We start from the raw sequence: 15,081 nt of genomic DNA on the forward strand, positions 1-15,081 counted from the left end.
CTAGGGTGCCTGCCCAGACCAATGTCTCCCCCTATATCCTATCATCCTCCCGGGTCTGAAATGGTCTCATTGGACCGAAAGGGCCTAACCCAACAAAACAAACAAACAAACAAAGCTCAAACTAGGTAGGGAGGTCAGTTGAACCAACCTGGGCTGGTACAGTTTGGCGGGACCAAAATAACGCTTCACGTAACCCAACAACAAATGCTGTATACAATACATTGTACATGCTGGATGTGACGGCTAGAGTGAACTTAACGTGTACAGTTACTCTACTTACAGTAACTTATCTACGGTAATGAAACGATTGTTCAATTGATCGGTATTGTACTCTTTGATGTAAGATAGTCCTGACGCGCAATGTTTTTCGATAGTCAGTAGATTGTCATTGTAATCCATCTCTATATTTAGTGTCGCTGTGTGGGCGGACGACTCGGTACCCTGGTACCTACCTCAATCCTAGTCTGACCCTGCGCCTCACCACAGGATCCCTCACTGCCGCCCGTGCCGCCGCGCGGAGCCTCGTCCAGCCCGCCGGCGTCGCGGCCACCGCCCTCGACCGCCGGCGCCGCCGAGGGTCCCATCTACCAGAACCGGGTGTCGGTGCTACCGTCTATTGGTGAGTGGGAAAAGAGACACGATCGCTTGAACCCAACTCTTGAACAGATGAGTGTTCGGCCATTACTCTCGATTGGATGGGTGGCTCTGACTGTCCTATGCTGCAACCCGCTTGGTGTGAGGCCGGCCCGTGACGGTGATGTCCGTGCTGTTACAGAGGTGGACGTTCAGGAGAGGAACGGTGTGCGCCGGCACTCCTCCAACGCGCGACAGTCGTCCCAGAACGGTGAGTGGCCGCGACCACCAGTGATAGAGGTGGTGAGGAGGTTACGAGTTCATACCAAACCACTGTGCCCCTGTCTAACTGTGCCTGATAGGCCCTCAGTGTGTCTGTCACTGTGTCCGCTGTCTGACAGCCCAGCGCCAGCTGATTCACCCTCTGGTTCCCCTCAGAGCCGTCGCCGCCGCCACTGCCGAGCTCGGCGCCGCCCCCCTCGGTCGCCCACCGACTGCAGGGAGGCGTCTCCGCTGTCGACGGAGGTATGGACTCTGCCCGCCTTTCACAGTCTGGGACTCGGGTATAGGAATACTCGGCCAGTGGACGCTGCACGAGTCATGGCGAGCTAGTCAAAACAGTGGTCTAGGCGGCTTGCGTATCGCATAATTTGCTGTCAGAGGTTACTGGTTAGCTTTGAGTGGAATGGAAGCGCCGATAAGACTGTGTCGTTGCCCGGTCTGGCCCTCCCTCCCCTTCCCTCCCCCAGCAGCGGGTGGTTTGCGGCAGCGGTTGCCGTCAACTGTTCCGACCACCTCCCCTCCCCTGGTCCGACCCCACCACCCGGCGCCGTGTGACGTTACGGTTTTATTTGACCACCCTCCCCCGCCCTCCGACAGCGGGTGACGTGCGGCAGCGGTCGCCGCACGGTGACGCCGGCCTGCCACCTGGCGGCGGCGCGCCGCACTACGCCGGCCGGACCGGCTCGCTGCCCTACGGCCAGCAGCCGTCTCCCTCGGGCAGCAACAAGTCGGCCACGCTCGACCAGAGGTGGGTTCACCGGCGGCGCGGGCGGGCGGCAGAGGGGACGACTGTGTAACTATATTATGGGGTCTGGTGATCCTGGGCAATGACTTTCGATAGCCTGCCGCCATAATGTGTGTGGAGCGGCGACCATCCCCAGTCTAAAACTCTTGTGATTGCCGGACGCGGACCCAGCCTCTCGTCATTGATGAACTGACTGTCTTTCAATATTGGCCTCGTGTCGTCTCAGCTCACGGCACAAAACTGACCCCCCCCCCCCCCCTCCCGCAGGAACGGCAGTGAGAGTGGCAGCGAGCACGACCAGGACCGGCGCTCGTCCAAGCGCAGCTCCGTGTTCGGATTCCTGCGTCGCAACAAAAAGGACAAGCAGCCGGCCCAGGTGTAGTCGCCGCCGCCCGCCGCCGGGCCCACCGCCCGCCACCAATGTATTGGAAAGTGCAAATCAACCGCGGAGAGAGAGATTGAAACGGTATGCTTGTCCTTGATGCTTAGTACTCAGTTGTCGATACGGGCTTGCAAGTTGCCTATTTAAATGTTACGCGCGGCTTGCTTATGATCGATCGCCACATTTTATGTCGTTCCTGGTTTAAAGAAGCTTACGTCTTTACCTAAGTTGATTAGTTTGGGTTTGCCAGAGTGATTTTTGTTTGAGGCGCGCGAGTCGCATGATGACGTTTGAGTTGCGAAGACGGAGGTCAATGAATACCAAATACCTGACGTTTGTTGGATCCGTATAGATATTTAATTTCCGCTATACCGTCTCGCACAGTGCCTTCGACTTTGTACAATACAATTAGTCAATTTGCGCATTCTATCCTCCAACAATATATAAATATATATTGTGCTGTCGAGTTTAATTGGGATGAGGAGGAGGCATATGCGCAGCCCTGAGAACGTTTCACTGTATTGACTAGATTCGCACTGAGAATGTACAAACGTTGAGATCAAACATCACAGTCACAGTGGCCTCAGGTCTCGGTCCGCTTCAGCCACGGCCAGACCGGCAGATTCGCCACCATTCACAGATGGATTTGGGCGCCCGGTGCCAAACAACACCACGAGGCACGATTATCGGCCTGACTTTCCCTGGGAATAGACCACTACGGGCGGTAGTATGTGGATGAGCCGCCCAGTCAGACTGAGCGTTACTGGACGGAGTCGGCGTATGTGTGGACGGAACCCGTGCGCGCGTCTGTGGATGGTCAGTCAGTGTACCGTAAGGTGGGGCTATTTGAGACAGTGGGGCTATTTGAGACAGTATTTAAAATCGTTATAAAATAAAAACCGTTTGAAATTTTTGCTTAATTTTTGCTCAGGCGAATTTACTGCTCGATTCCACACCTTCCTGAGCAAAAATATCACATAAAAATCAAACGCTCTTCATTTTATAGCGATTTTAAATACCGTCTCAAATAGCCCCACTGTCTCAAATAGCCCCACTTTACGGTATTACAAAAATGAAGTCAATGTGGGTGTCGGGATTCAGTGTTTGGTTTTGGTGTGACTCTGCGTCAGTATCTTGATTTGTGGACGGAGTCGATGTGTGTGTATGGATGGGTAAATGTGTCCGTGGATAGGACGTGTGCCCATGGATTGTGAAGTGTTGTGTAGCGTCTCACCATCCAACCAATGTCAAGATCAGAGTCGGTCCATGCGACCGATATCACCCCGCTGCACTGAAAACGTGTCGCGGGGAACCCCGATTGGTAACTTCTCTGAATGTCCCGCCCCTGAAATGAGGCGAAAAGCCAACAAAATGAACACAGAGTTCGTCCCAACGATAACTGGGACGTCGCTCCAACAGCTCGCTCTCACACAGCCGCGACAGCCCACCGATCTCGTATCCTTGCTCTCGCGAGCCTTCTCACCAGCGAGATCCCGATAGTTTTGCCCCATACCTCGCAGCTCAGTCTCAGTTGTCTGGTGGAGCGCGACCATTCGCAGTGCCTCCGGCCGCCGCGTCCGTCCGCGCTACAGCTTCCAGCGCGGCCCGTCCATGGTGGTGGATTTGGTGGCCGGCCGGGCCGCACGCAGGTCCGAGGAGTGCACGGAGCGTGTGGACCGACTGCTGGCGGCGCCCCGCGGCGACTCTGTGTGAACGGAGGGGCGTCAGCGGTACGGCAGGATATACACTACACAGGGTGGACGGTCCTGCTATGGTGGGAGGGTACGATGCCGACACGCGGATGAAAGAACAGTACGAACGGGCCGAATAACTTATAGGAAAGTAATACCGCATATAATATGGCCAAAAGTAAAGTATATGAATGGCTGATGGTAAAGTAATGAAAAAACAAGCAAATGTCACAGCTCACCCACAAGCTGTTGTGTATTCTTATGCTCTATCTACTAATACCGGAAAGCGTGGCAATGGATAAACATCGCTCTCCGCCACATATTCACGATAGCCCCTGTAATCCAGCCCATACACGTCCAGCTGTGCCCGGACGGATTTCCTCTCCCCCTCACTGACCGATGGTAGTGTAGAACGTGTCCAGCGCCACGCTCAGAGCCTCGATATCGGCGGCAGTGAACCGATCCCGGTCACCGGAGGTCAGCAGGCCCTGCGGGAACTTCCTCCGAGCCACCTGACGGAAAACAACACGTACCAGAGTTAAGCAGGCTCTGCGGGAACTTCCTACGAGCCACCTGATGGAAAAATGAAAATTAAACATCAATAATTCGTTTTTGTGATTGTAGTACATACACATAATCCGAGTCCTCTGACAGTGATAGGTACTATGTGGCTTCCAAAAGAACCCGCAGTGTGTAATATGGTATAGCTCAATGCATAAAATACTTTTTCCAATGCGCAAGGCCAGCGTCACCCTGATTCCGTACAGTATCCGGCACCCAGACCCAGCAGACTGTCGCCCCCCATATCACCCTTCCCGCCTGTACCACCGTTCGTACCTTGAGCCCACCGCTGAGAATGAACACGTTGTCGTAGCCGCGCTGGGCAAGCGTGGTGGCGCAACGCTGGGCAGTAGCCTCGTCCTCGTCATAGACGACCACCAGCGCGTCCGGGGAGCGCTTGTAGCGCCACATCTCGGCCGTCTCGTAGTTCATGGTGCGCGCCAGCCGAGCGGCCGGGTAGTGGCGCGCCGTCACGATGTGCTCGCGCTCGAAGTCGGCCCGCTCGCGCACGTCGAGCAGCAGGTACGGCTGGTCGTCGATGGAGGGCGGCGCCGGGGCGGCCGGAGCGTCCCCGGCCGAGAGTGACAGCTCGCCGGTGCCCTCCACCAGACTGTCGGCAACCAGAGGGAGCTGAACGGGAGGGAACAGCGGGTGGGGAAGCTGAGCGAACCACAGGGAGCTGAGCGGGCGGTTGAGCGCGTGACAACTGACAACAGATCACAAACATTCAGCTCATATGAGGTAGCGGCAGTGGGTGCCAGGAGCGCCGATCTGCGCCCGGGACCGCCCTCACCTCTGCAGATCGGCGCGCTTCTCATGGTCGGCGTCCTTGTGCGCCGGCGGCGGGGGCGGTCCGGCGGAGCCCACCTCCTGCTGGAGGCGCGCCACCTCCACCACCAGTGTGACCAGCGTGGCCGCCTTGATGCGCCGGAACAGCTCGTCGGCGCGCACGTGGTAGTACTGCTTGATCAGCTCCAGCGCCGCCTGCCGCTTACGGATGTTCGGACCTGCGGTGAACGGGAGTCAGGGGATGGAAAACGGCCGCACAGACAACACCCCTAGCCACCACCTGCCACTGAATACAGACTAACCTGGGTTACTGACAAATGAAGAAGGCACACAACAACTGCACATCAAAGACTTTTGAAATTGATGAAACATGCAATGATCCTAGATTATCATGTGCATGAAGAATAAATGAAAACTTATTTTACACAACCAGGTGATTGCAACTGCTGTGATCTTGAAGCATTAAGGTGACCTCACCTACCTGTGTCAATTACAGGAGACACCTTCTTGTACTTCTCACAGCTTTTCGGTGGTGCTGGCAAGGGCTGAAAAAGCAAGATATTTATATTGAGGCTATCAAAGCATATCAGCAATATCTCCATAAATTTAACAGCAGCATTGAGCACACATCTCATACATGAAAATGAGATGTAATAAAAAAATAAGATATGTTTACCTTTGGTGTTGTCTGTTTCTTGGCTTGAATTCTTTGACGCATAATTGAAATAAGCAGCAGCTTTGAAATTAATGATAGAGCAATATCGTTATTGCACGACTCAAGACAACCAGTTGGATTATAGGCCTATACAGTCCAATTTATGATGATGAGTTTGACAAAGTCAACTGCCAGGGCCTGCAAGAAAGTGTGGTCATAACCTTCATAAGATAATTGATTTCAATTTGGGTCAACTATATAATCAAAACCGAAACTGAAACGGCAATCAGTTGGCAGTGGCCAGTGCTAAGTGTGAATTAGTGTCGAAGCCGCATTATTTTTCCGGTGATGCTACTTGCTTCAGTCGAAACTATGACCACCCTTATTTTGTTATTTCCCATTTTATTCTTTTATCTTGCTTAATCTACCACCCTCCTCGCACTTTACAAGCCGCCCGGCCCGCCGCGTGTAGAGATACAGGCGTTTGTTTGTTTACGTCGGTTACGTCTCAAATTCGCAGTATCACTTCAAAGCACATGATTCGGTTATTTGACGTCATGAGCTCGGCAAATCACACTGTGCTGTCTGACCCCTTTGAATATAGGTATTTGGCATCGAGAGTTCATCGAGATGAGAAAAGTTAATGAAAGTTAAAATAGCAAGTTTTGCCGCCATGCATGCAAGATAGGCACGTTTTTAATACTAAGGAATTCAAAAACCTTTCATCTGTTTTCCAACTTTTCATTACGTCATTACATTTCTAAAACAATAAATTGGATGTCTTCCGTCATCGTGATCGTCCGTATTCGCCGCGGGGATTCCCTTTTACATGGGTGGTGTCCTTTGGTGAGTATGTGTGCTATCTAGTTGGTGCTTATTATTTGCTTAGTAATGTATAGAATAAGATATTTTTCTGAGAAATCCTTCCTAGTTTATCATGAGTCAACTGTCTGTCAGTATGGTACCAGGTCTTGTCCTTGTCACATCATTTGGATCACATTTTTTCGGCCAATAAAATAATGGTGTATTTTCTCCCTTATGTTTTTATTTCACAAATTTCTGGCAGTTCTCAGGATGTTGCTAAGGGCTGATGCAACCTCAGACTTTATTCTACAACTTAAATGGTTCAAGAGTATGCTGCTGGTAACGTGCAAGGCATGAAACATCTTTGATAGGAGTTATATAACAACTGACACAGAGTACAGACTGTCTGAGATCGGACGATGGTGAAAACAGGGCGCGTGGGGCGATTTAATCAAGGTTCGTGATATTCACACGTGACGTTTAGCATGTATGTAGAAGGCCCACGGAGGGGAGAAGTCCTAAATGTCACGTGACTAATATGCCCTCCGGAGTCCTGCGCCCTGTTTTCACCGGCGTCCCTGAGATTGAGATGTTTCTTTGGGTGGGAAACGACATACTAATGAAAATAATTATTCACTCTGACCCTCAATTTTGAGAGCCATTTCCACTCACAATTTTACAGTGAAAAACATTTGTGTGCTTACCTGGTTTACTTACCTGGTTGGGTTCCAATGTCCGACTGTGAGGGAATGGCAATTTAGGAAGTTGAGGCAGGGAGTGGACTACGGAACCCCAGAAACATAAGGCGCGCCAAACAGTAGTGCTGGAATGTCCTATGAGCACAATCATAAATAAACTGTCTGGAAATGTGCGCCTCACAACAGTAATTGACATGTAGCATATACTAGTTTCCTAAGATGAGACAGTAAGACATGGTATCAGCCATTACGAGAAACAGTACAATGAGTCATTCAGTTCACTGTCTAGTTTTCCTTTAAATCGCGATACATTGTCCGCGCATACAGCTTCCGCAGAGAGAGAGTTCCATACAGATATACACCTACGAGAGAACGAGCGCTTCCTTACATCGGTTCGCAAGGTCGAGGGAAAAATTTTGTAGCAGTGACCTCGGGTCCGAGATTGAGGAGGCTGTAAGAACAAGTCAGCTGGCTTGATGATCGACTTACCATGAAAAATTTTCCAGCATTGAATGAGGTCAGCACGGAGCAGCCTTCCCTGGACCGAGTAGAGGTTTAGGGCTCTCAGTCTGTCACCATAGGATAAGGACTGCATACCGGAGATGCGTTTAGTCCATCTTCGCTGCACACTTTCCAGTAGCTTAAGGTCCTGGACATATCCGGTGTTCCAGACGCAAGAACAATATTCAATAACGGGGCGTATATGTGTGGTTAAGAGAAAAAGCATAAACTTGGGGGACCGGCACACCGTCGACTTTAGAAAACTGTATGCTAGCCCGCCTGCCCTGTGAGTGACTGATCTGACATGGTCATGAAACTTCAGGTCCGTGTCTACCAAGACTCCCAAGTCCTTAGCCGAAGAAGCGTGTGGGATGTGATTGCCATTGAGGATGTAGGTTGGGACAGGTAGTTTCGATGAGGATCTAGGGAAACGCAGTACAACACACTTTGCCACATTCATATGCAGTCCCCACGAGTCAGCTGTAAAGTGGAGCTCGTCAATATCACGTTGCACATCTGCTTGGCGTAAAGCTGTGGACGAAGTAGGGTGATTAACACAGGCATACACTTTGAGATCATCAGCAAAAATTTTGTAATTACATGCGAGCTGTGCGCCAACGCTGTTAATATATATAAAAAAGAGCAGAGGGCCCAAAACGGATCCTTGCGGCACGCCACTCAGTACCTCTCTTGTCTTGCTCAGCACACCATTAATACTTACTCTCATATGGCGGGAAGTCAGAAAAGAATGTATCCAATGTAATATGTTACCATCAACCCCTATGCATTTCAGCTTGGATATCAATATGCTATGAACGACGACATCAAAGGCCTTGCTAAAGTCGAACAAGATTACGTCTATAACGCCTCCCTCGTCAACACATTTTGACACATGGTCATACACGAGTAGTAACTGGTCCATTGTGGATCTGCCGGAACGAAATCCAAATTGGTTAGGAGATAGAATGTCATTGTTCTCCAAGAACACAGTGAGGTGATCAGCAATGATGCGTTCTAGGGTTTTGCCACAAACAGAGGTTAAGCTAATGGGACGATAGTTAAGCGGATCGTAGCGTGGTCCTTTCTTAAAAATAGGAATAACTGCTGAACGCTTCCAGTCGTCAGGCACAACCCCCTCTGCTAAAGAGCGGGTGAAGATAGTGCACAGAGGGTAAGCGATGTGTGGGGCACACTTGTTCAGCAGCAGGGGATGCAGATTGTCAGGTCCCATAGAAGAGCTGCAATCTAAAGAGTGCAGGGCTTTGAGAATGGACTCAATCGAGAATGAAATGGGGTCAATGACACAATCAGCACGTTGGTAGGGACGAGGATTGGGAGGGGCGACCGACGAGTACACGGAGGCAAACGAGGAAGCAAACACCTCGACCATCTCACCGGGTGCGTCGGTGAGCTGTCCTGACTGGAGTCTGATTGGACCGACTGAGGGTCGACCCACCTTCTTCCGACGAATGTAAGTATGTATAGCCTTGGGATTGTCTTTGGATTGAAGGAAGAGGTTCTCCTCATACTCTGCCTGGCGAGAAACCGCAAAGCTCCGGTAACGGTTGTTGACAGACTTAAAGGCAGAATATGCGGCAAATGACTCGCTAGAGCGACGACCAAGACGCGACCTGACGTTCTTATAATGCAACCAAGCTGAGTGTCTTTGGTTGATCAAACTGTTTGGAGGCCGCTTGAGCCAAGGGGGATTGTCATCACCACGCTTTGGTATCACTGGTACAAATTCATCGGTAAGTTGCTGAAGGATACCAGCAAAACGTTTAAAGGAGCTATCTGCGTCTAAATGGGCCAATTCAAAGTCCCAATCAATAGAGGCTAAGTGGGAGGATATCGCAATATAATTACCTTTAAACCAATGCTTGTGCTTGGCACCGGTAGTCATACTAGCGTCTGGTACATCCAGAGAGAAGGCATATTCAAACTTGGTGGGGCTGTGGTCACACCCAGGGATAGGAGGGAGAACTTCTACCTGCCCAATTCGATCTGACTCAGAGGTGAGGACGAGGTCTAGTATGTTTCCGGACCTCGGGAAGGTAGGTTCTCGTACCCACTGGTGTAGTCCAAGCGAGGAGAATGCGTCCAAGAAGGAGTGGTCGGTAGCATTGGATGCTGTCGGAGGGTCAGAAAGCCAGTTGATCGAGGGAAGGTTGAAGTCACCAAGTAGTATGACCTCTCCGTCCGAGCAAAAGTCATTGATGAGGCTTAGAACTGAGTTGTTTGAAACAATCGAGTACGAAGGAGGTCGGTATACAAGAAGACAATACACATTGTATGCGGTAAGGTGCACTGACAGCGTGTTTGGTAGGGGTCTGCAAAGGGAGTCAGTCATAATGTGTTCTGCTATGTATACACATACACCGTGTTTGGCGACGCTTCCTGCAGTGTCATTTCTCAGAAGACTGTAACCAGGGATTGTTACAAAGGAGTCAGCTATTTTGGGTAACAAGTGGGTCTCAGTAACACAAATTATATCCCATCGGTCTACGGTTGCAGTGTGGTTTAAAAGGTGGAGCTTTGATGACAGGCCATTTATATTAACATGCACGATTTTTAAAACTGTTGTGGCACTAAGTCTGGGCTGATTCACTGTAGGAGTGTCTAAGCACGAAGGGAGTTTCCCGGGTCAGCAGAAGGGGTGCCACCCTGGGCGTTGGTCTCTGTCCTGGGTGGGGCCTGAGGGGCGGAAACATGAGGCTGTCCATTGGCCTCTTCTCGCCTGGCTTGTCTACGGGCAAACAGCTCAGCCCTCTGGGCGTATGTCAGGTCTCGTGAGATGTAGACGCCATGGTAGTCTGTCCCCCTCAGTGTCTTTGAATTGTCTAGGACCCGCTTGCGCACTTCATCGTTCAGGAGCTTAGCTCTGAAAATGTTGGAATGACCAGGGATAGCTGTCACATCTGAAAGAGTAACTGAGATGTCCATGACACTCTGAGTGAGTTGGGAGAACTTTTGTGTGAAGTCTCTGGGTGAGCTGGCAGGAAGACCCTTTACTATGATAGAAGAGCGTCTTTTCTCTCTTTCGTTCATCTCCTGAATTTCTTTCCGGATGGCAGTTTGGTAGGCAGGATTGGGTTTGGAGGCTGAGTCAGTAGCACTTGGAAGAGGTGCTGGAGCTTGGGCTGGGACTGGAGCAGGAGCAGGTCTAGAGGCCAGTTCTGTCACTCGGTCCGTGAGATTCTGCACCGCGCTGCACAGCCCCTTCATCTGCTGGAAAATCTGATTGACTAGCTCAATCACAAGGGGTTGAGTACCACCAGTTGATGAGCCATCAGTTTCAGTCTGAATCCTGCACTTCGTGCACACAAAATTAATCCCTCTCCCACCATACTCCTTGATAGCATCTAGCAGGTTTTGGGGAAGCCCCGAACACATCTCAGAGTTGTGTACCCACATCTTACACTTGTCACAACCGATAGCCTCATTACCAGCATCATTGGAGCAAGTCATGCATGCATCCTCCGCTGAGTCCCCCTTGGGGGATCCAGAGGCGGACCCAACACCGCCGGAACCATCACCCTTATCCTTTTTCGCCACACTGCTCTTGCGCTTAGCCATATTAGCTTCCTCAGAGGATGCAAATGAGAGTTGAGACAGATATCAATAGAAGAATTCAAGCAGCCAAGCAACAGATACAAAACACCATGCAACGTACACACACAAACACAAAAATAGCCGGGGTATAAATCAAAGCCCACAGGCCTGGCGCAGAGCAGCTCAGGTAGGACAAGTAGCTGGAGCGAACTCAGGCAAGAAGCAGGTGACGAATCTAGGACAGGATGGGTGCGGACTAGCAGTACTTCCAACCAGGTGGCGTGTGCTGTAGTAGCATGCAGAGATGCAGCGTGCAGGGCGTACACCAGGCAGGCAGCACACCAGACAGCAGCAGCCAATGCACCAGGCAGCAGCACCCAGTCAGAAGTTCCAGTGGATGGTTGTTATACTTTACTTCCTACCCTACTTCCTGTACCACCCATGTGTGTAAATTTATGCTATTAATCCTTTTCCCTCTCTTTTTGGATCTTATCTTTCTCACGATTTTCCACCCTCTTATCCCCATTTTTGGTGAGGTATTGCCTTTGACACCCAAGCTTATATATAATTTTGAGACACTGGACATCAAAACCAATGACAATCAGGACATGAGAGTGTGCTGCATTAATTGGCATTGGCATGAAAATAAAAGCCTTTCAAGCTTTCCAAAATATTATTTTCTGGGTAGGTAACTCATTTTTATGCTCAATGCCTTCAGCTTGCAGTCTGTAGATTATTTTCATCCAATAGAACATGCAGGTCACTGATCACCTTCTGGCATCCACAGACCCTCACAATGAAGATCGACGAGGTGCCCTCAGCGGGCAGCGCGCCCGCGGCCCCGCTGGCCACCCCAGAGCAGCTGCGCGCCATCGGCGCCGTGCTGCGCGACCCGGCCCGGCCGCTCAAGGAGCGGTTCCGCGCGCTCTTCACGCTGCGCAACCTGCCGGGCGCGCAGTCGGTGCAGCTCATCAGCGAGGCCTTCTCGGACGAGTCGGCGCTGCTGAAACACGAGCTGGCCTACTGCCTGGGCCAGATGGGCGACCGGGCCGCGCTGCCCGTGCTCACCACCGTCCTGGAGAACACCGCCGAGAACCCCATGGTCCGACACGAGGCCGGTCAGTGGGGGCCATCGCACGGTCATCTGAGGGGACCGCGAACCTTTTCTGACAAATTTAGGTAGTATCTGTTCGATCAGAACATATCAATGCTTGGCTACGTTATATTTTCATTTAGCAATCACTTGCAGACTGCAGTTCCGGTATTCTGTCCGCCGATAACCGCCGCAGTCCGGGCGCAAATCTTCCCAAATCATCATCATCGCGCACTCAGTCTTACTCTGTAGATTCCCAACAGGTTTCGTTGAAGAAATCCCAGAGGCACCTGTGGTTGGCTGACACTTTGCTGGGCGTGTCCGCCAGGCGAGGCGATGGGCGCCATCGGTGACCCCTCCGCGCTGCCGGTGCTGACGTGCTCGGACCCCACTCCGGAGGTGGCCGAGACCTGTCAGCTGGCCGTCCGGCGGATAAAGTGGCTCCAGGACGAACAGGTAAGACCGGTGTGAAGGATACTCAGCTTACAGACGTTCCGACAAGAGTGCATTAAAAATATGACTGCGACGAGTTTTGACCGTCGTTTGACGGCCGCCGGTCATCGCCGTTTCCCAGCTAGCTATGTAGATAATAGATATCGTTGTCAAGGAGCATTCGTCTATTTTATGTAAATTGTAGACGAATTCCATTCCTCCTAACGCTAAGCTCTAGCTGTGATAAAGTTCGTTTCCCGATCTTTCATAATGCTTCTCGAAATGGCGCACGGATCTTTTTCCTCATTAAAATACACGTCAAGCACGTAGCCCGTCATTCTGACTCGTGCTCTCGCCGTCTTCAGAGCCGCAAGGAGCGTCTCAGTGAGAACCCGTACGCGTCCGTGGACCCGGCGCCTCCTGCCGACGAGCCGAGCCAGCTGAGCTGCGCCCAGCTGCGCGCCACTTTGCTCGACGACAGCGTGCCGCTGTTCGAGCGTTACCGCGCCATGTTCACGCTGAGGAACCGCGGCGACGCCGAGAGCGTCACAGCCCTGGCCGACGGTGGGTGACTGAGGGGGGGGGGATAGCTGGGGCGGCGCTGAGAGCGTCCCTGTCCGACAGTGGGTGGCTGGGAGGAGGGGAGGGGTGAGGAAGACAGGAGGGCAACAGCGCTGGGTGACGGTGGGTGACTGACAGGGGGTATCAGTCTGGGGGAGATTGTGGTTCACTGGCTGCCGGCGACTCGGAAGGATGCTGTCAAGCCTAACGTTTGCGTTGTGTTTAGCAATTAAACACCGCCTACGTCTTTCTTGAGGTACGTGGTTCAGTTTAGATGTGCATGGATGCTTTATGACGAAGCACGGTTTCGGTTTGCCGCTGTCCCGTGCCCTGACGCCCGCCTGTGCCCTGACGCCCGCCTGTGTCCCGCCGTCAGGTCTGCGGTGCGGCAGCGCCCTGTTCCGACACGAGATAGCCTACGTGCTGGGTCAGGTGGCGCACCCGGCCGCCACCAAACAGCTCGAGACCAGCCTGCGAGACCAGCACGAGAGCGACATGGTGAGCTCATCGGGCGGGCGTGACGCGAGGTCTGGAAGTAGCAGGGGTCGTGATGAGTCATGCTGATTCAACCGTTTTACGTGCATGTCATTGCGCCTGATTTTTGCGCTGCTGGGGGTCTGTATGGCTTTGGAATGTTGTTAAATCCCAATCAACGTGAACTTGAATCCATCATCCGTCATCACACGATGACTTTCCAGAAATATGCGTTGTGCTGATACAAATGTGAACCGCCTCATCCGGTGCAGTCTATCGGCCCACTTAGTATGCCTACCCGTAGTATGCCTATGTATATTGGTGGATGTGTCCGACTACGGCGGCCCCTGCCCTCTCTCACTTCCCACCCGTCCTCTGCCAGGTTCGTCACGAGTGCGCCGAGGCGCTGGGCGCGATCGGCACGCCCGAGTGTCTGCAGCTGCTCTCGGAGTACGGCGGCGACCAGGCGCGCGTCGTTCGCGAGTCGGTCGAGGTGGCGCTCGACATGTGCGAGTACGAGCAGAGCGCCGCCTTCCAGTACGCCGACGGCCTGACGACGAGCAGCTGACGACCGCCAGCCGTTGTACCGACCGCTGACCACCGCGCCGGCACCGCCTGTATCGACCGTCCTGTGATGTTGCTGGAGCGGACTCTGTCCGGTGATCTATCACTTGCGCAGATAAAACTGTCCGGTGATCATGTATCGTTCGTGACGTCACCTATAAACGCGAACATTATCCAGTCATGTCACCTTATTCAGACTGTGTCCCGTCATGTCATAAACGCCGACAGCTATTTCTAAATGTATACAGGGAGAGGCAGGTATCCGATGACAAAATCGGTGCGAAACGAATATATCTAGTTTTGGTGAATAATATTTAGGTACAAGAACGACACTTTCTACGCATGCTTGAACAACTATAAGTATCTGTTTACTTCATCAAATCCCCTTCAACAAGGACGACGGTGGATTTACGACCGCGGACGTGACTGCACGCGCGCACCGGAGGTGTCTTGCATATCACCCAGCACGTGCACGATGACTGCGCCCAGCGCCTCTTTGGTGTGCGCGAGTTCGGCAACGATGAGGGAGTCGGTGCTGCTGGCGGCATTTCTGGTGGTGCCGTCTGCGGGCCGCACAGTAAGCACTGGACGTTCCGAAGATATTTGCCGTCAGCTGAACGGCCCGAAGTCATTGGCCGTCAGTTAAACGTGCCGAAGACATTGGTCGTCAGGGTATCGCTCGTGCCGCGCCCCTTCGCCTACCGATGCCGGGAGTCGACTGGGA

The 15,081-nt window shown here is 52.2% G+C and overlaps 3 protein-coding genes across 19 annotated transcripts in view; 2 read left to right on the plus strand and 1 right to left on the minus strand.

The window, feature by feature from the left end:
* Positions 1–2,439, plus strand: part of LOC122389129 (spectrin beta chain, non-erythrocytic 2-like) — a 106,969-nt gene extending 104,530 nt beyond the window's left edge. For all 9 annotated transcript variants that reach the window (XM_043380846.1, XM_043380878.1, XM_043380869.1 and 6 more), the window contains 5 exons: positions 487–619; positions 776–844; positions 1,012–1,098; positions 1,453–1,603; positions 1,868–2,439. In XM_043380846.1, coding sequence (XP_043236781.1) covers positions 487–619; positions 776–844; positions 1,012–1,098; positions 1,453–1,603; positions 1,868–1,982 — 555 coding nt within the window. In that variant the 3' untranslated portion in view covers positions 1,983–2,439. The remainder of the gene's footprint in view (positions 1–486; positions 620–775; positions 845–1,011; positions 1,099–1,452; positions 1,604–1,867) is intronic.
* Positions 2,440–2,485: 46 nt separating this feature from the next.
* On the minus strand, positions 2,486–6,166 carry LOC122389175 (centrosomal protein of 41 kDa-like). 6 transcript variants are annotated; one of them, XM_043380948.1, is made up of 7 exons: positions 6,121–6,166; positions 5,700–5,876; positions 5,505–5,568; positions 5,028–5,241; positions 4,511–4,844; positions 4,071–4,185; positions 2,486–3,687 (listed from the first exon to the last, which is right to left on the minus strand). In XM_043380948.1, the coding sequence occupies exons 2-7, from the start codon at positions 5,739–5,741 to the stop codon at positions 3,569–3,571; spliced, it is 888 nt and encodes a 295-aa protein (XP_043236883.1). In that variant the 5' UTR covers positions 5,742–5,876; positions 6,121–6,166; the 3' UTR covers positions 2,486–3,568. The 6 variants fall into 6 exon arrangements, with proteins under 6 accessions (XP_043236883.1, XP_043236874.1, XP_043236900.1 ...); XM_043380939.1 differs by having other exon boundaries at positions 6,126–6,159; XM_043380965.1 differs by having other exon boundaries at positions 6,107–6,134.
* Positions 6,167–6,216: 50 nt separating this feature from the next.
* Positions 6,217–14,590, plus strand: LOC122389211 (deoxyhypusine hydroxylase-like). 4 transcript variants are annotated; one of them, XM_043380998.1, is made up of 7 exons: positions 6,375–6,524; positions 6,745–6,938; positions 12,021–12,351; positions 12,655–12,782; positions 13,124–13,322; positions 13,696–13,817; positions 14,176–14,590. In XM_043380998.1, exons 3-7 carry the CDS (start codon positions 12,030–12,032, stop codon positions 14,359–14,361), a joined length of 957 nt encoding a protein of 318 aa, XP_043236933.1. In that variant the 5' UTR covers positions 6,375–6,524; positions 6,745–6,938; positions 12,021–12,029; the 3' UTR covers positions 14,362–14,590. The 4 variants fall into 4 exon arrangements, with proteins under 4 accessions (XP_043236947.1, XP_043236933.1, XP_043236937.1 ...); XM_043381012.1 differs by lacking the exon at positions 6,745–6,938 and having other exon boundaries at positions 6,217–6,524; XM_043381002.1 differs by lacking the exon at positions 6,745–6,938 and having other exon boundaries at positions 6,519–6,548.
* The last annotated feature ends 491 nt before the right edge of the window (positions 14,591–15,081 follow it).

Source organism: Amphibalanus amphitrite, unplaced genomic scaffold, assembly GCF_019059575.1.
Source record: "Amphibalanus amphitrite isolate SeventyFive unplaced genomic scaffold, NRLGWU_Aamphi_draft 000019F_arrow, whole genome shotgun sequence".
Lineage (NCBI taxonomy): Eukaryota > Metazoa > Arthropoda > Thecostraca > Balanomorpha > Balanidae > Amphibalanus > Amphibalanus amphitrite.